Raw genomic sequence first — 20,681 nt, forward strand, 5'->3', positions numbered from 1 at the left:
CAAGCCATGTCACCAATCTACACCTTCAACCCTTAGGATGAATTTTTGGGATGTTTTCATGAATACTTCCTAGAAAAATAATTTTAACATGATTCAGTACGCTGTCATAAAAATGTCTTCAAACCCAGGCATGACAGTGCACGTTTTTAATTCCAGCAGACACATGCAGATCTCTGAGTTCGAGGTCAGCTTGGAAAAGTAATCTTCTTCAAATAATTCATTTGGTGTTTTGAGGTGAGGAAAGAAAGTTTTCTAATTGAACAGGGATTAAGGGGTAAGCAACAATATGTTTCCCTAAGGCCTCTATGGAGTAGGGGGGTCTTTTCCTGTATGGGTAGACTGGAAACAGAGGTTGTATGGCAGGGGAAGGGGTGAGAATGGAGAGATCTTCAGGATGTAGTAGACTTGGAGGACCATGAGGGCTTCTACTCTCACACAGGTCTGCATGGTCATCCAGTCCTGAGGTCTGGCTGAGAATACCTGAGAGTATTATCCACAAAGCCAACATGGTGCAAGGGAGGGGAGTGAGGCAGGAGAGCTAAGTGGGATTATGTTCTTCCATCCCCCGCCAGCCAAACTCCTGAGAACTAGGATAGAGATAGCCAGACCTGAAAGGGTGACCCACCTTTCAAAGTCCAAACTTTCAGAGGAGCTAAGTCCAGGGAACAAACCCACAAACACCCAAAGCCCTGACTTTGGGTGGAAGGAAAGAAGAGCCAACCCTAAAGGGTGTTATAAAAAAAATAATAAAGCTAAAAGATTAAAAAAGTTTCTGGGAAGAATTTTCCCAAGCCCTTTGTATCCCAATGTAGCAGCTGTTTTCTGATAAGATGGTACCCATAGAAAGTTGGGGTATCCATGTCTCATGGATAATCACTGGGCCGTGGACCTCCAAAACTGTGCCTCATATTTGCTAGAGTTTCAACACTCTTGTGGGATGAGGGGATTGGTGGAGGAGAAATGATCCAGGCGGAAGTTTAGGCTGAAAACCTGGCAGACGTCATAGCCCAGACTCTAAGGGACCCCCAATGGTCATGGTCTGAAGGATCTTTGTACCATAAACTGGCCATTCAGAGTAGGGTCACTGCACAAATTCAGTGCTGTCATGTGGTGACCTCAGTGAACCTTCCTTGTGGCCAGCTGTTCTAGCAAGCACTGGAACCAGGAGACAAAATGTCAACCAAGAGCCATCTGCTCTATGATGCTCTTTGCCATAGTTAAGGCATCACCTCGGGGTCAGCAGAGGATTCTGCCCTTCTATTGCCAAAGCTGGGGAAGGTGAAAAATGAAGCTTCCAACGACCTGATGATACTCAGAAGCATCAGATGGCAATGGCCACATCTCCTTCTTCAGAAGATCTGGCTCTTGCTTCAATGTCATCTTTCAGGTCTCAGTCAGTGATGTTGTTACCCTTCCTAGATTCTGTTCTTGATCCACAGTGGCTGAGAAGACCTGAAAATGAACATCCTATGGTCTTTCATCCAGAAACCTGAAACAGTGACGTCCAGGCTCATAGATGGATTCATTAGGGCAAAGCTCAACTATCCATGTGGCAGATTTCTTAAGACTTTGATTAGAAATCCAGCTAACTTTTTCAGATGTTCCTAGCAGTATGTCTATAATATATGGCCACATATGTGTTGTACATACATGTGAGCATATGTGCATACATGCATAGGTACATGTTCATACATAATATGTATATATGCATTAAACAAGTAAACATGCTGATACAGGGATAAGGAGACTTTCTTAAAGTATACACATTTGAGAATATGTAAGGTGTTTAAGCTTGTTCTCCTCCTCCCCTCCTCCCCGCATGATGCACTAGAAATTATTACACATCTCTGGTTACAGTGTTGACATTATCAAGGAGCCAACCTTGGAAAAGTTGTACTGCTAACCCTATGTTTTAGTTACTTTTCTATTGTAGTGACAAAACACCATAACCAAGGCAATTTATAAATGAAAGCTTTTAGATCAGGGCTCATGTTGCAGAGGATTAGAGTCCATGACCATCTCAGCATGGCAAAGAGCATAGCAGGAGGCAGGCAGGTATGGCACAGGAGCAGTGTGTGTGGCTTACACCTTTACCTAAAAGTAAGAGGAAGAGAGCTAACTAGAAATATCATGGGCTTTTGAAATCTCAAAGGTCTGCCCCAGAGTGACACACCTCCTCCAATAAGGCCACCCCTCTTGATCCTTCCCAAACACTTCCATTAACTAGAGACCAAGCATTCAAACAGTTAAGCCAATGGGGGCCACTCTTACTCAAGCAATCATACACAGGGACCCAAGTGTCCTTATTTTCACAATACATCATATAATTCCTCAGGTTATCTGTGACTGTAACACTCTAACTACTACACAGAATGGTCAATGGTTCCTAGTCAAATGGTCAAAATGTTCCAAGTAAGTATCAATTAATCTTATTTGGGGTGCCACGTAAACTGCATCCTACTCTCTAAATCCCCAGTGAGTATCAGAGTTTTACCACAGTTTTCTGGATTTTTTTTTTATTATACCATTGTTCCAGAAATGATCTAATATTGACTAACTGGGAATGAAGTAATTCAAAGAATACATGTTTCAGAACAAGTCTTTCTGGGACATAAATTTAAGAAGGGATATATTTAATGACTGATTGACATCTTGCTAGTTTTAACTTTAGTAAACTCTCTATCCAGGAAGGGCTTAGGGAACATATGGTTCTGTTGGTCTTATCATTTGGCTAAGAGAAAATAAGTGTGCGTGACAGATGAATTGCACTGCCACATTAAGGGATACCATCATGTTTTTAAATCATTTATAAAATGATGGAAAACATTATGCATGAATTCTTTTAAGTGTTCTATAATTCTTTTTGACCTCAGTGCCTGTTCCTGGATACTAATTTATTGGATGACCCCACTGTAGTCTCTGAAACAAAGTTTAGTTCACTATGAGATCATGGAAAGTGTTTGAAAAAAAAAACGCTCCATGTACATTTCACAATGAAAAGTTATCAAATAATTTACTATGGATAACTAATCACCATGCACTATTCCTATACACACATATGTGATGCTGAACTGATTTTTTGCATACATTTCTGGTTACTCCTTGTTAACAAATCTAATACAAACAGTTCAAGCACTAGTTTAGTAATGATTATATCAGATCTATAAAGGAAAGTGCTCAGTTCCACTAAATTTATACCAGGAGAAAAGATCATTGTTGTTGATCTTGAGAACAATGCAGAACTCCCACTCCATGCTTCTATGCCTGACCAAAAGAAAATATGAAAACTCCTTCTATGGCTATTCTTGTCCTTGGTCTAACTTGGACTTTGCTTTTTATAACATATTTTTCATTATTTTTTACATTTCTCCATTTATTTATGTGTGTGTCTCCTCTCCCCACCTATGTGTGTGTGTGTGTGTCTGTGTGTGTGTGTGTGTCTGTGTGTGTGTGTGCATGAGAGAGAGAGTGAGAGAGAGAGAGAGAGAGAGAGAGACAGAGAGAGAGAGAGACAGAGAGAGACAGAGAGAGACAGAGACAGAAACAGAAACAGAAACAGAGAAAGAGAGAGACAGAGAGAGAGAATAAATCAGAGGACAATTTGTAGGCACTGGTTTTCCCCTTCCACTATGTGTATTGCAGAGATGAGCCCAGGTTCCCAGGCTTGGCCATACATGCGTTTACCCACTGAGCCTTATCATGGGCCCATGACTTCTTTTTCTACATGTTGTTCTAACCAGCAACTCTGTTCAATTGAATTTATGCAATTCTGGAAATGTCCAATGCACTAGCCACTATATACCCACTAGTCACGTATGATAGTTCAGCATAAAAAATGAGGGTAGTGAAACTGAAAAGCAAATTCTAATTTTTTAATATATTACATCTCAATTGTTATCCCATCCCTTCTATCCTCCCATTCCTCCCTCTCTCCCATTTTCCCCCTACTCCTCTCCCCTATGACTATGACTGAGGGGGATTACCTCCTCCTGTATATGCTCATAGGATATCAAGTCTCTTCTTGGTAACCTGCTGTCCTTCCTCTGAGTGCCACCAGGTCTCCCCCTCCAGGGGACATAGTCAAATATGGGTCACCAGAGTTCGTGTGAAAGTCACACCCCACTCTCCACTCAACTGTGGAGAATGTCTTGTCTATTGGTTAGATCTGGGTAGGGGGTCAAAGTTTACTAATTTAACTAGATAAATAAAGAGTAAATGTGACATCACTCAAAAAAAAAAAACCACCAACAAACAAACAAACAAAAACCATTAATCAGCTATTTTCCAAGCTCTAATTCCCATGGTCTAAATTCCAACTTTGTGTTCTCTAACGTTTTAAGAAAAAACCACAAGCGTCACTTTAGTTAATCAACATTCTAATAGAGTTAAGGTCCTCTTGACAAGGACTCATTTTGAATGATGTTTGTAAACTAGTGGATGAAAGCCCATTATCTTTGAGAAAAACTGAAATGACATTGGTTGCTAATGGACCCCTACCCTTCCTGGATATAAGAAGAATCCATAAAGTAGCTGATTACAATTTTAATTTCCTCATCTAAGAAAGTGTGCCCCAAGTACTAAAGTCAAAACCTTCCAGAGAAGATGTTTTTAATACACTCAGCCTGTTAGTATTATAAGACCTCAGGCAATAGAGTTCGTGTGTTATAAGCACAAAATTCCAGCAGTAAAGTGTGGTTTGGGGTTTGGTTTGGGTTGTGTGTGCAGGAACGAAGCCTAGGACCTGCTGCCTGCCAGGTGACCATTCTACTCTGCAGTGAGCTATATAGAGCGTGGGGACTGCCTGTGACATGAACTCTGGTGCCCGCAGTTTGATCACCTTGGTGGGTGGCCTTGTGGGCACACAGGGAAGGGGATGCAAGCTATCCTGATGAGACCTGATAGGATGAGGGATGAGGGCTCCCCCACCTCCCCCTTCAGGGAAGGTGAATAAAGCAAAAGAGAGAGAGAGAGAGGGTGGGAACAAAAGATAAGAGTGAGGGGACAGCAATCTGGATGTAATCTGAATAAATTACAATAAACAAAATTTTTTAAAGAAAAATGAGTATTTGTCATAGTTCAGAGGTAAAGAAACTGTGTACCATGTGTTTTATAATGCTAGCATATTTCTGTAGAAAGCATTCTTTCCCAATTTTCTGTTTTCTCTTTCCTAGTGAGTTTTTCCAGAAACTTGATATTTACTTTCTAGAAATTTTACTAAAAATACCACGACTCAAGTAAAGGGAGTGTGAACAAGAACACTGAGAGGAGAAGAATAACAAGATGGATGATCATGGTGGAAGAAGCCAATAAAGAAGAATTTGGAAAATGCCCCAGTACAGTGTCTGATCTAGCTAATACCTTGAAAGTGGTTATGTATGTGTGGTTATGCATGTGTGGTTATGCATGTGTGGTTATATGCATGTGTGGTTCTATGTATGTGCCACAGCAGGAGCCTGAGTGTGGGAAAGAACTTTTTTTAATGAAAGAACTTAGACATGACTTTCCAAGCGAGCTAGAAGAGACTGGATAAGAGAGGGTGGCAGGTGTCACAATCAGAGCAAATAAATTAAGATTCTTAAGGAGTTGACGTCATAGCTCAGAAGGACTGTTTTGAGTGGCTTTAGAAAGGGAATTGATGAGGTGGTGACCCAGGCACATATTTGGTGCCACCACTATTCACACCACTAATTTGGTTCCTGGTGCTGGATACGCAAGAAATTGATAAAACGGAAAGTGCCTATAAAAGTGCTAGGTTACATTTTTACGTATTGGTTTTCTGGTAATTTTCCCTCAAAGCAATGTGGGAATCGCTGCATTGGTTCATAATTACATAAAAATATTTTACAAAGCAAAGCACACAAAGACATTAATTATGAAGTTCACGTAGCTTTAAAAGCACCACCGTAAATTCTTTCCCAATGTTAATTAGAAAATAGCATGTACATACAAGGTGTTGTTTATCTGCTATTTGCAAACATTGCAATTTGCCAATACCAGCAACTGTTAAAAGATAGAAGCCTTGCTAAGACAGCGCAAGGTAAAACTGCTCCATCGTACCTAACAATGCCGCTTAATCAAGCAGCAGCTCAGAGTCTGAAGGAGAACATTCAACTCTAATGAAGAAGATAAAAGAGAAAATTAACTACCGGCAGTAAAACGCAAAAAGTAGGAAGTGTCTGTTTGGTTCAGTCATAAGAAACAAACTAGCCTGAGAACTGAATGCACATATTTTGATAAGTTTGCAACAGCTTTAAGCATCAGTGAATTCAGGGATGTTAAGGAAATGTGATGCTTGTAACTGCTGCTCTAGTTAAAAAAAATATGCATAGGAGTAGAGAATCTGAAAGGACATTAGAAAGGCTTAGAATACTCACCTCATTTTCCCTACACGCACCAAGCACACCGTAAATTAGGCCCAGAGGTGACCCCTTCCACATTCTTTTAAAAAAAACATTCTCTCAAAAAAAAAATGTTCCTGAAAAGACTAGCAAGCTCATGCCTGTGACGGGCCGCACTCTCATCTATTACCACCATGGTGGACAAATGTTCAGTGTGAACATGGTCCAAGTGCACACTCTGCTCCTCTCCAAGAGAACAAGGTGGCTTATATACACGCCTGTTCTCAGGTGCCGCTGGCTCCGCAAGGAGAGTAGAAAGCTCAGCTTGGTGATTACTTGGTACCTGACGAGCTGGCCAAGTAAGGAACTGAGACTGAGGTTGGGCCCTTCCTGTGTGGACTGATAGTTTTCTTTGAGTAATTTAACAAACTGCAACATCACATATTCCAAGCAACACATTTTAAAAAATATTTTATTAATTTATTCATATTACATCTCAATTATTATCCCATCCTTTGTATCCTCCCTCCCATTTTCCCCTTACTCCCCTCCCCTATGACTGTGACTGAGGGGGATTACCTCCCCCTGTATATGCTCACAGGGTATCAAGTCTCTTCTTGGTAACCTGCTGTCCTTCCTCTGAGTGCCACCAGGCCTCCCCATGCAGGGGACGTGGTCAAATATAGGGCACCAGAGTTCGTGTGAAAGTCAGACCCCACTCTCCACTCAACACAATTTTATAATAGTGGAAAAACTTCCTAATAATAGACGAGGAGCCTCAAATCTGTTTTCCTACATATAATAAGTATGATGGGACCACAGGAGGTTTAACAACATCAACAACAGAATTAATTAAGATTTTTTTTTCTGCATCTAGGATTATTGTTCACAACTTTTCTGTCACTTTTGAAAGATTTCTTGTAAAGCTTTAGATGATGAGCTAGACCTTGCCTGGGACGTCCCTCTTTCCCCAAGCCATCACATTCAGAAATGTAAGTCCTGTTGATAGATATTAAGAGGGTAGAAATTTAGTCCCGCTGTGATATTTAGAGAGGACCTTTGTGATGTAATTAAGAATAAGGGGAAGGACTTAGTGCACAGCTTCCACGATATAACCTGCCCAGCATCATTCATAAAGCAAAAGATGGTAGACAATTTGTTGCTAAAAGTAAAATTATATCAATTAGAAACTCATCGAAATATATTTGGAGCATAATATAATTGTGTGAGGATCAAACTGTATCAGGATAAACATACCTAAAACCCTATGGAGCATCAGCAGATGAAAAAGAGGTGCAACATCCTTACCCAGTTCCCATAGAAAACACTACCCTACTGCTGCAACGGCAATGCATCTGATAACATGTAGAACTCCCCACTTTCCCAGGGACGTCAGCTCAGTTTTATCCTTTCATCCTCATGGATGGCATATCCTACTTAAACTGCCACCTATCTGTCTGCCCATTTGTCCATCCAGACCTTGCTTCTGTGGCTAGATTCAGCTGTAATCTGGCTTAACTCTGCAAGCCTGGATTTCTGGCTTAAGAGCTCAGAGGCTCTGCAACTTCATTTAGTCTTAGCAGATCAGTGACTCTCTTACAGCCTTGTCAGCTCTGTTTCTACCTCTACTAAGGCATGTTTAATCCATTGAATCCTACTTTTGCTCTCTTTATTCCTTTTTGTAGCCACTCTGTAATAGGTAGGTAGGTTGCTAGAAATTTTAATAAATACATATTATCACATGAACTGTGTAGTGTGTGGTCTCAATATCAACATTAAGTCATTAGGATAATTTTATAAAACTTGCGACTGCCAACTATTTAACGTATTGAACCCAAGAAAACCAAAACACTTTGTGAATTTATTGTTTAAGCTTTGGCATTGTGAAAATACACAAATGTGTCTATGTTTCTGAGATAACCTACTCATGCTATTTATCATGACATTTAAGATTTCTCTCTCTCTTTGGAAATGGTTAAAGATCGTTTGTGCTGAGGCTTGTTTGATGGTTCTTCTCTCATCATAAAAACAGAAACAAACTCATACACAGTAACTTTTATAATTGGGTGAGTACATTTTTATCTTGGGGCACCATAAATTGAGAACAAATTTGTACATGACATTAGGGAGGTAAGCAAGCTCTCTACCTATTACAGAACAGCTACAAAAGGGGAAAGTGGGCACAGTGGAGTTCAATGGATTAAAACATGCCTTAATAGAGGTACAAGCAGAGCTGATAAAGCTGCAAGAGAGTCACTGATCTGCTAAGATAATATACTAAATGGAACTGCAGGTTTTATTTTTGCCCACAGTTTAAGGTACGGCCCATCAATGTAAGGAACTTATAGCAGCTTGTCTACCGTCAGGAAACAGAGATGAATTTGTGTGCTCAGCTCACTATAGACTATTCAGTCTGGGCATCCTACATGTACAGTCTGTCTTCTCCTGTCATTTAACCCAAACTAGATATACCTCATAGCCATGCTCAGACACTTATATCTTAAGTGATGCTAAATACTGTGTAAAGGACAATCAACAACTGTTTGTACAATGTTAGCTGCAGATCCATCAGCCATGGAGAGGCAGTAGGAGGTTGTTGCAATTGTCATGTGTGTAGTCACCTGTCAACTGAATGTTTCAGAGTGAAAGTCAATCGTACAGAGCAGCTGTTGACACACATGTGGATATCTGTGAAGTAAACAAGAATGAATAGAAAGAATGAAAGACTTCTTGAAAAGTCTGAATTCCAAAAATGTATGCTAAAGAGAAATTGTCTTGAGACAAATTCACCGTGTCAATCCCAGGATTCTTGGCAGAGCAAATTCTAAACAACGATACAAGTGCAAGTAGTTCAGTAAACTGAGGTTTCCTGGAAATACTAAAAATGGGGAGGAGCCATGAAATGATACAAACCAGGAAACAGAAAAGATAGAGTGAGCAATCAAATTTATTACAGTGATATATCAATCACTTCAATTTTATTCTCCACCAAGGAGCAGTGCTTCCTACAGCTACCCTTCTCAAATACTGATAAGCAATATGCTAGGGATTTAATACAATCTGATTGAGTAGGGGAGGGTGGAGCCTAAGACTCCGTACTTCCTAGTGGCTGTCATAGGTCAGCATTTTCTTGGTTCTTTTTTTTTTTTTTTTTGAAGATAATTTCGTAATTATATTTATGTACAGAAAACTTAGCAGTGTACATTTAGCCTAGCTTAGTGGCGAGTTCTTTAGCCTTTGCCTTTTCCAGCTTGGCAATGCGAGCCACATATTTAGGACCCAGGACGTTGCCTCCCCAGTTGGCGACGGATCTCATCATATCTGTCGTTGTAATTGGTCCTGATAGCATCCACCAGCTTAGCCAGAGCACCCTTGTCTTCCGAGTTAACCTGTGTGAAGGCAACAGTGGTGCAAGTCTTCCTGTGGACCAGCCGCCCCAGCCTGGCCTTTCCCTTGATGATGCAGTAGGGGACCCCCATCTTTCGACACAGGGCAGGCAGGAAGACCACCAGTTACTTAAGCTCGCGCACAAATACAGGCCAGAGACAAAGCAGGAGAAGAAGATAAGGCTGCTGGCGCGAGCGGAGAAGAAAGCCGCTGGGAAAGGGGACGTCCTGACTAAGAGACCACCTGTCCTTCGAGCGGGGGTCAATACAGTCAGTACCTTGGTGGAGAACAAGAAGGCTCAGCTGGTGGTGATTTTCTTGGTTCTTACAAGATACGGATCAAATATTTTGAAGGTTTCCAACTGCTTTTTTGTTTAGTCTATACAAAACAAATAGAATTCCTTATCTACACCTGAGTGACAACAGATATGATTTTGAATGATTATTTTATCACATATGTGTGCCTGTCTGCATGTAGAGACAAACAGGGAGCCAGATGTGTACCAGGAATCCCAAGTGGCTGCAAGATTCCTGCCATTGGTCCTAGGAACTGAACCACAGCTTTCTGAAAGAGACACAAGTGCTCCTAACTGCAAAGCCATCTCTCTAGCCCAGGGGACATTTCTTTAAATCTGTTTTGTTTCTTGTCATTCTTCTCCTAGTCACTGCACAGTCATGGAATATCATCAATCTTTGAGGTCTTTTGGCCACTTTCTGGGTAATAAACGACAAACTTTCTGTCCACGCTGTCCTATTGTTCTTATGTCAGGTGGCTTTGCTTCTCCAAGGCAGGCAGCCTGCCATCCATAGCAGCAAATAGAGTATGCCATCCTTCTCCTGCCTTTTCCCTCCTCTTTCTTGCTTACACTCATGTTCCTGTTCCTCACTCTATTTTGTGCCAAATCATGCTCTGATTTTTTTTTTCTGATTAGCCTCCAATATTTGGCCCTTGTGGATGAGCAGAGCTCTATTTTCCTCGTCTTGACACTCAAATCCTCGTGGTACAATTACAAGCACTCCTGGGTCCTCAAGCACTTGGCTGCCTCCCAGTCAAGTTGTCTGGAACAGCACCACCTGGCTAATCCACGAGGTCTCAAGAGAGATGAAAAGACACCACAGAACTCCGGTTTTTAAGTGACTGTGCAATGTTTAAAGGAATGTGTTTTTGTTTTTGTTTTGTCAAACTGAGACAATGGTCAGCCCCTTGAAAACATGTAAAAGAAAAATATGCAATGATGTGACAGCCCACTAGAAACAAACCACAAAGCACTACAACATTATTTTTTAAAAGTTTTGAGAATGTATGATATGTATACATCTATAAAATCACATGCCATATTGTACAAAATGCTGAGAGAAAATTGGTAGGCTGCTTTATTCCCTATCTTGGCATTGATGGTATATACACACTTTTCAATATTTTAGAAAAGAAAATTTAAACTCATTCTTGGTTTTTGGTTTATATAATGGTTAAGGCCACGAATGATTTCCATGTTAGCATCGAGACAAGAGGAAGGAATTTAAAAAGAAATAGGAGGTGCTAGAAAGATGGCTGATTAAAGCGTTTGTTGCTCTAGCAGACGTCTTATGTTCTGTTCTCGGTGCTCACATGGTGACTCACAACAACCTATAACTCCAGTTGGATCTAAGGGATTCAACACTCTCTGCTAACCTCAGGCACCAGCTATGAACCTGCAGGCAAAATACATATGCATAAAAAACATTTCAATATTTAAAAAAAGAAAGAAGAATTAAAATGTTCTTAATTGGGGCTGGAGAGAAGGTTGGTGGTTATGAGCGTTCTTGCACAGGACTTGAGCTAAGCTCCCAGCATTCACTTCATGTTGTTCATAGTCAACTATAACTCAGGCTCCAAGGGACCTGATGCCTGTATTCCAACCTCTTCTGGCACCCACACTCAGGTGAACATACCTGCCCATAGACACATAAATAATTACTAGTAAAACCGATCATAAAATGTGCTAAATCTTGTATATTAGTTACCATTTTATTATCATCAAGATCATAACGATAACCAATAATCCTACCCGCTTGCATATAATTGTACATTCAGTGCTCAAAAGATATGCATATTAAGAACATGGTTTCTCAACCCTGGTTATATTCGCTGTCTATAAGAAAGCAGGGGATCCTTATAGAAGCTAGCATTTTAAAGTCAATATTAGGATAAAACACATAGAATATTACAGGACAAAGAGAAGTATGGAGTGTGCTTGTATACCACTTTTTCTTCTCCATTTCCAACCCTTTGCGTTTTGAAGTCTATTTACATTCAAAACAGGTGTACAGCTAGTAACAAAAAGGGAAATAAATAGCCACAAAAATATATAGAAGTCTATATGAAGATTATATGTGAATGGTTAAAAAATAATGGAGAGAGAGAGCCCACCTAGGTTCTGAATTGAAAGTGGAGTTTTTAGAATCAGTTTTGATCAGAGAAAGAGGGCACATTAACATATCCTTACAGAATTCCATGTAAAGTGGCTGTGTGACATCTAAATTATTGTAATGTAGACCATATTTCAGAAATGAAAAGTCTGGCTAATTGAGAGTGATATGAGCAATATTATAACAAACCCTTCACAATGCTGTAATATTAGTATCCACACTTCCACTTTGCATGGTTTCTAAATGATGTAGTTTGGTTTCATCCCATTTATCCTCCAACCATGTTCTCTTAACACAACTCAGACACTAATAGAAGTCTAGTGGGTTTAAGGAATACTACCCTCAAGAAGGACAGAACCTGGAAGAGGGAATCTGTCACCAAGCCTTCTCTAGTGATACATCCTTATGTATTCTCTCAAGAAGACAAAATGTTAATCACTTTCAAACAGAAGTAATTTCAAGTACTTTGTAGCACCTTGGAGAATAATTCCATGTGGACGCTTCTTTTTTGAACTCTATTTTATTTGGCATATTGAGTCCTCTACCTCCCTTCTACCAACCCTTCAACCCTGAGTATGAGAAAAAAGGTTAATGGGGCGAGGAGATGCAGACCCCTTTACTTCCCCCAGCTATTTAGGTTTTTTTGGGGGGGTAATGTCAATCTTTTCCAACATAAAACACAGCAAGTCTGCTTCAACCTGCTGTGCTGAAACATTTCTCTCCCTGTCTATATCCAAGCCACCACACCATCAGTCCCTGGTCCCTCCCAACTGCCACATGCCACACATTCTCTCTCTGGGCTCTCACCTTTATCTCCCTAGGAGTCCTAGACTACGCCCTGCAGGAGGCAATTATCAGACATACCAAAGCCCAAACTAAAACCCTTGCACTTAGGATTAAAACAAAAACATATTTACACAACATAACTGAGTATACAAAGAACCCAAAACTTCCATTACAATCCCAACTGTAATACAGCTCTTTATACTTAAGATCCTGCAAGGATTGTTTTACCATTATTACAAGGAGGAAGAACAACAAAGTAACACTTTTACAAAGCAGCACGTCAAAATATAAATGGAGATAGTTAGAACTAGGCCAACTTCAAATTGATGAACAATTGTATTTATGTAAAGCATAGATGGTTGGCTTTAGTAGAATTGTCTGAATGGCTAACACAGCCATCGGCAGGTAGGTACCTGTCATCAGACCATACTACTGTTTGATGTCCATTGAAAGAAAAAGTACACATTATTTCTATGTGAGCAGACACTAATGCGATAAGCAGTGTCATTTGCAAATGCTCCTTTATTTAACCACCTGCCTAAACTCGATTTCAAGTCCAAAGTACTGTGGAGGCCACCCTTAAGTGGCAGGCTTTTTCTCCAAATTAGCATTTTTTTTGTCCAGGAACTAATATAATCATATCTTTCTTTACACTATCCTCCACATTTTGAATACTCTCATTCACAAAGGCATTATGTAACAGGTTTAGCTTGAGCTTTCTCACAACAGGGGTGAAATGTTATTTGCCAATAGCATATATAAAATACTTTATTTGGGGAAGTAGAATCTGAGAGAGTGATAGTGTAAATGTAAATATCATAATGTAAATGTATATATCCTCTGTGTTCATGTATGTAATATATTATATTGGTATATCTATGTGTATATATACACAGTCATTTTTATTGAATAATATATAATTTACTTTACATCCACATCAGAACTTCCTCCCCTTCCTCTACTCCCAGTTCCTCCCTCTCATCTTCCCCCTTTATTTTTTTCCCCCATCTTCCCCCATCCTTTTCTTCTCAGAGAAGGGGAGACAAGGTGGATTGATAGACATACTCATTTTTTTCTAAGATGGCAGAGCAAGATTTAATTTTGTCCCAGGCCCTATATGAAAATGAAGATGTGTATAGACTGCTAACATGTTTTACCTAGGCTTGGAGGGTGAATACAAAGGAAATCCCTTATTTGGGGTCTACATGTCTCCTTAGTGTTCAAATCCACCTCAAATTCATGAAGAAGTAGACTTTATCTTCAATGTCAACCTAGTCTCCTCACCAACCATATGGCTGCATAGACACCATCATGCTATAGAAGAGGTGTGCAATGCTCTTTGTAGTTGTATACACATAGTCTTAATCTCTTTCTGATTAAAGCAACAGAGCACAAACTATCTGCAACAAGTCACCAAGCATGTATTGCAATCCGTGGCCATAATTTTGAAATGTGTAAATGTTACCATTTTAATACTATCTAGTAAATCCTTGACAGTGATAAATGCTTTCGGTGAATGCATAAAATATTCATGGAGCCATGAACTAGTGTCCTAGGGTTGTCTAAAATGCACACTGCTGCAGTTATATTGACAGTAAAATCTATTGAGCTCAGCTTTTCGGTTCAAGGTCACAACTAATTATATGATGGTGGCATTTGTTCCTATTGAGTTTTCATTGTCCTGTGGGGTTTTGCAGAAATAATCCCATGGAGCCATAAAAATTAATGGAAGCAATCTGCCAACGACCCTGACATTAACATGCAAATAAGGTTAAAAAGGTAAAAATTTAAAGGTACAGAACCTCATTATGGGCATTTGGGAGATTTGAACTGTCTTGGTAACTTTTTCGTTTGAGACATTCTAGAAGCTAAAGCTCAAAATCTAGACGATGGTCCAGTGTAAACTGTTAAGTTCTATTGACAAGAACTGAAATAATTGAGAAAGTCACTGAATTCTTATGGGCCCAACACCAACCCACGCTGATGTACAACCCTTAAATGTGTTTTCTTTAATGTCTCTAAGATTCTTAGACTCAACCTCTTTAAACTATCCTCTCTGCTTTTTCCATAATGAGGACACTTTTGATAAGGCTTGTGCTCATTAGACCTTTTAAATCTCAAGTATGTTTTCTTCTGTTCAAACGCAGAAAGCACTACTTAAACCCCCAAACTCACACATGTTTAAAAACTTAACTTTGAGGCTATAGGCTCTGGAGTAGCTGATAAGTTTTTCCATATTTGTTTTATTTTGGCTTAATAAGATTCTAATATTCATGAGGTGAGATTCAAGGGAAACTGTCCACGAAAACCAAGGATATCAGTGCCAGTTAAAAAAATAGGGCCGCATTACACAGAAACAATGGTTCTTGTTAGAGAGCCAAAGTGCCTAGGAGAGTAAGTGCAGATGTTCATCTTCGTGAGAAGATAGTGTATTCAGAAACTGCAAGGGACCAGCATGTTCCTGAGATCGCCATAAGTGCTGTAAGTAATCTCTTTCTCCTTGTTCACCTAATTACATTTGTAGGTAGTTTGCAAGCTCACACACTCAGAATAGAAACACTTCCACTCAGAATCAAAGCACAAAAAAAGCATAAATCCACATATGAGAAGAATAAATATAAAATCAGTCAAGGTGCTTGTATGCTAAACAAGAGCTTAGCTATGTAGTAGATGGAATCCAGTGCCCTTTTCCACTCTAGTTTGTTGAGTATTGCTTTAAATATCTAATATAGCATGAGGTCTACGAAAATAAGATACATGTGCAAAAATATCGGTGATACGCTCATTTCTGCAAGAGGTGACAAGATGTACATATTTTATTTCAACAATGTGGAACACCGGACCTATGAAATTCATTCATCACGAAGGACTGCAAACACTTCGAGTAATTACAAGTATAATTGTACAACCCCTACTAGAAATTATATATTGACAAGGCTAAGGTCAGTTCTTTGTCTACAAAGCTTTATGATAATACATTTCATTTTCCACTATAATGCAAACTCACAAAACTGCCATTGACACTAGATGCTCCAGCTGACACTTAGAAAATCTTAATTTTAAATTCCCTTGAATCTGTCTGTCTAATCTCTCTACTACCTCATATGCATGTATTGACTGTCTAGCTACTTCCATATGTATCTATGTGTTGCTTATTTATCTAATTGTTTAGCTATCTTCTATCTATGAGACCAACGATTTGTTTGTAGACCTTCTGTACCAATCCACCCTCTGAAGTAGCCAATCAATGTGGCAGTCAAAGGATCATTAGAGACCATTTTCCATCCTTCCTCCTACTCATTAAAAATGCTCCCTCTCCTTCACTTCCCCTCCAAAGGGCTACAATAAAAGGTTGGAATTTTGTAGTACCCAAACACAAAGCTAGTATTTCTCATTTTCCCACAGAATTGTGTCTCTTTATGCCTTTTCTAAACTCTAATAACATCAGTACCCATGAACAGCCTTTTGTGAGTTGGTCTGGGAATCTACAGATGGTTACAGACCATTGTTCGAAGTTTCTACACAAGCAATGTAGAAAATTCTCGAAGGATTCATTTCATTCTGTGGATTGCAATTCTTTTTACATTAGCAGAAAATGCCTTATTCAGGAAATGAATAGGTACTTTTCTTTCCTCTAACCAAAGTTAGACCTTTCTAGTAGTAAGAGTTTATTCTCCCCATCCACTCTTTGGCTAGTCAACATAGTAGGTAAATTACCATCAATGTTAATGACATTTTAAAAAAGCATAAACAAGAAAAATGATTAATTAACTCCTTCCTGCAGGGACTTAGAGATGCTTGTGGCTCGGGAGGAGAGCACTTGACTAGCCTGCAAGTGGCTCTGTACTCAATCCCCTGCTCTACCAAATGAAGCAAAGAAGGCAGGCAAACAAAAAGAAAAACACTGCAGAGCATGCCTTTATGCCCAAACCAACAACCTCCTTTGAATTATCAGCATACTGACAACAGAAAAAAAGGTTGTATATTTCAATGCAAACTGGTTACAATATTCTTAATAATATACTCATGTGTAGAAATGTCAAATTTACAATGCACAAAGAAGTAAAGAGTGATTCTAGGTACCTTGGGCTTTATTGTTCTTGGTGTTTTCTGAAATTTACTTCCCTACAATTACACCCAATGAATGACCGACAACAGCTACCATGCTCAAGAATATAGATAACAACGATTGGGTCTTTGCTATGGCTCTATCCTAGGAGAAGTAAAGAAAACAGCTGCTGAAACTAACAGCAATTGGCTCAACAGATCCTCTCTCAAAATCCTTAACTCTGAAATACAAAGAGCTGGAATCTTCCAGCAAACTCTATTATGCTATATCCCAATTGCAATTTCCTCACCCTTCACTCTGCCCAGCCATCCTACCCCACCCCAGATCCACTGCTCCTCCATTTCCCTTTAGAAAAGAACAGGCCTCCTAGGGATATCAAGCAAGCAAGGTATAAGTTACAATAAAACAAGGCACAAACCCTCATTGCAAGACTGGATAAGGCAACCCAGTAGAGGGAAAAGGGTCCCCAAAACAGGTAAAAGAGTCAGAGACACCACTACTCCCATTGTTAGGAGTCCCACAAGAACACCAAGTTACACAACCATAACCTATACACAGAGGACATGGTGCAGACACACATAGGTTCCCTGCTTGCCACTTCAGCCTCTGTGACCCCTCATGAGCCTTGCTAGTTGATTTTGTGGGATGTATTCTTGTCCTTGATGCCTCAGGCTCCTACAATCCTCCCTCCACCTCTTACATGGGGTTCCCTGAGCTCCACCTAACTTTTGGCTGTGGGTCTCTGCATCTGTTTCCGTCAGTTGGTAAAGGTAAATCTTAATCATGTCCCTTGGATCCTGATCTACTTAAAAACTCTACTTCATTTATCTCACTGTTCTTGCTTATGTGCCTTGTCCACATACCTGTCCTGTGCTAACAATAGTCAATGACTTACATCCCACAAGGTAAAATTAGCAGGGCTTTCAGTCCCAGGCACCGTCCCTGACCCTTCTTAAAGTGTCCCTTATATTGTTCTCACTACAGTGCAATGGCTGATCAAGGGAGTGTTTCTTAAATGGTAGACCTTTTAGATTTAAGCGTGACCTCTCAGAGTGAATTCTGAGACTGTAGAGTCAGAAGTAGCAATAAAATGATCCCTAATGGTAAAATTCACTTTATACGTAAAATCTGGTGAAGCGGGGGGATTTTTGCATCTCTTACCTTCTTCTGGTCTTCCAGCTTGTGACTCACCGGATTCTTCCCATGTCTGTTCATTTCTGAAGATAAATCCATCACATTAGGTCCTTGCCCCACAAAATGCAATCTCTTCAAAATGGCAGCAAACTAATCCAAGATACAGTAAGTAGAAAAACACTGGTACGCCACATATCCCAACACACGCTGGCTTCGGATTTCATCTACTCCAAGGAACAATTAAAAAATCCATGGATTGAATGAAAAAAATGGAAGTTTGCAATTTAGTTCCAGCACCTTCCAAACCAGCATACTGTTCTGTAATGCTGACTTCTCCTAAGTGGTCTACTCATCCAGGAACATTCCCAACTGCTACCTCATCCTTTCTTCACACGTGTCCATTTTAGTACAAAAGCACAGTGCTCCTATACACCTGTGAGAAAAGAAAGACAGTAGTTAATCCCTGTGCCTTGTACTGTGCAGTTAATGAAATAAATTCCTGTCTGAAATGATCAAGTTTGAAAATAGCATATACTATCACATGTCAACATATACTGTACAATAACTGAATAAAGCAAAAATAATAGTGGTTAAAAGCATTATTCTTTGTTGTACGACAATTATAATAACAATTAAAGAATTAAACAGTACATGGCATTAATACCAGAGACTTATGCACCACACTGAAATAGAAATAGACAAGAAACACGCATATGATCTATCAAACAATGGTTTTAGAAGAAACATCAGAATGACCAAACAGTGTGCCACATATTTTTTAAAAGCAATTTTATTTAAACTTGAAAATGAATCAATAAGATGCTTGTTACCCCTTTTTTAAAAAATGAATGAATAGTGAATGTGCATTTTACAAGTATAATGATTCCTACTCGAACTAGAATTCAAATTCGGATTGCTTTCACCTTATAATCCATTCTCTGTCCTAGGTGAATTTAATATTTTGTACACAGGATATCATAAATACATATGGCCGATGCTTTGAGGCATTAGATACATACCATGTATATGGCTGTTCCTTAAAAAGAACTAGAATTTAGTAGTCTCCAAACCCAGCCAAAATAATAAATCACCGAAAAACAATAATTTAAAACTCAACTCATTGAAGTATAATCCACATCCAATAGAATTCATCTATTTTAATAAGTCTGAGAGATAAATACATCCATATGTCCCTAATCATATGCAAAACACGGAACATTTCCTATCCTGCCCCCAACTGTTGTTTTTCAAAGTGAGTCCACACACCCCATCTCAACCTCAGACAGCAGCTGATCTACTTTAATCACTTTAAGATGCATTTGCTGGTGCTTGCATGCTCAACATGACAAAGCGTGGAGTCTTATGTATGGGCATCTTTCTTTTAATGGAGTGCTTTAGAGATCAACCCAGGTTATTACATGCATTAGTAGCTACAGTTGGCTTTAGCTACATTGTGGGTTCTTCTTTTGTCTACCCACCTCCACCCTTTCCTTTCACCTTTTCAACACCCTAACACTAGATGAAAGAAAAGAAAAGAGAAAGAGGAAAGGGAAGAGATCCCTAAATAAAGCCAAGGGTCAGAAAAGGGACATTATTGTTAGACTACCAAATCACCTAGGAAAACAACTTAGAAATTAGACTTGAACACATTATTAGTTATCAGCAGGCAATCAGTCTGGCCTGAGAAAGGAGAATGCAGCCTCTTGTCCTAACACAGCCTCATATTGTCAACAACAGTAAGCAAATCCCTGTCCCAATACTCACTTTAGCTCAACAAATACCCCATCTTCTCCACTTCACTTGTTTAGACCCGGATGGTTGAGGTACGGGGAGGACTGGAGCAGGGGAAGTGGTGGTGGAGAACCAGCTGGGAAAGAATGCGCACCTGAAACCCACCTACCTGATGGCACAGTCACCCCCAGAAAGGGCTTGACTGGCTGGGCGCGGAGGTACACGCCTGTAATCCCAGCACTCAGGGAGGCATTGGCCAGGCTGGTCTACAAAGAGAGCCCAGGACAGGCAAAAACGAAAGGGATGGACTGCAAGTCTGGACTCACGTTACTATCAGGCTCAGTGAAGCCTTGAGCTGCGTCACGGAACCGAAGCTCCACGACCTATGCCGCTGAGGAGAACCTTCTCTCCTGCTTCTGCTTTTTAAACTGTGACTGGAAAGCCCGCCAGTGCCCTTACCCTACCCCAGAAAACTGCGTTCAAACTAATGATATTTGGATCCCCTCTAAAAAAAACCATTAGTCTTATCATTCCGGGGACTATTGGCATTTCAATTACAGCTGAGTGTAACTTGTTAATTTGTAAATAATTTTACAACATTATGAATGAAATGCACCAAACCACACCTCTGAAAAAGCAACCATGCTTTAATTATGGGCTAAAAATGCCCAGTACATTAAGCATGCATTATAAAAATCCAGACCCTAAATACAATGCTTGAGAATCTCACAATGGAAGGATGAATGAAAATTCTTTCTGCGTACATTATGATCAACAGACTTGCAAATCTTAATCGGAACGAAAGGCCAAAATAGTAAAGCCGCACTT

The 20,681-nt window shown here is 39.8% G+C and overlaps 1 protein-coding gene across 4 annotated transcripts in view; it reads right to left on the reverse strand.

The window, feature by feature from the left end:
- Positions 1–20,681, reverse strand: part of NAV3 (neuron navigator 3) — a 718,489-nt gene that overhangs the window by 480,974 nt on the left and 216,834 nt on the right. For all 4 annotated transcript variants that reach the window (XM_084796372.1, XM_084796369.1, XM_084796370.1 and 1 more), the window contains one exon: positions 18,150–18,555. In XM_084796372.1, coding sequence (XP_084652498.1) covers positions 18,150–18,221 — 72 coding nt within the window. In that variant the 5' untranslated portion in view covers positions 18,222–18,555. The remainder of the gene's footprint in view (positions 1–18,149; positions 18,556–20,681) is intronic.

This window comes from Acomys minous (genome assembly GCF_964271855.1).
Source record: "Acomys minous genome assembly, chromosome: 9".
NCBI lineage: Eukaryota > Metazoa > Chordata > Mammalia > Rodentia > Muridae > Acomys > Acomys minous.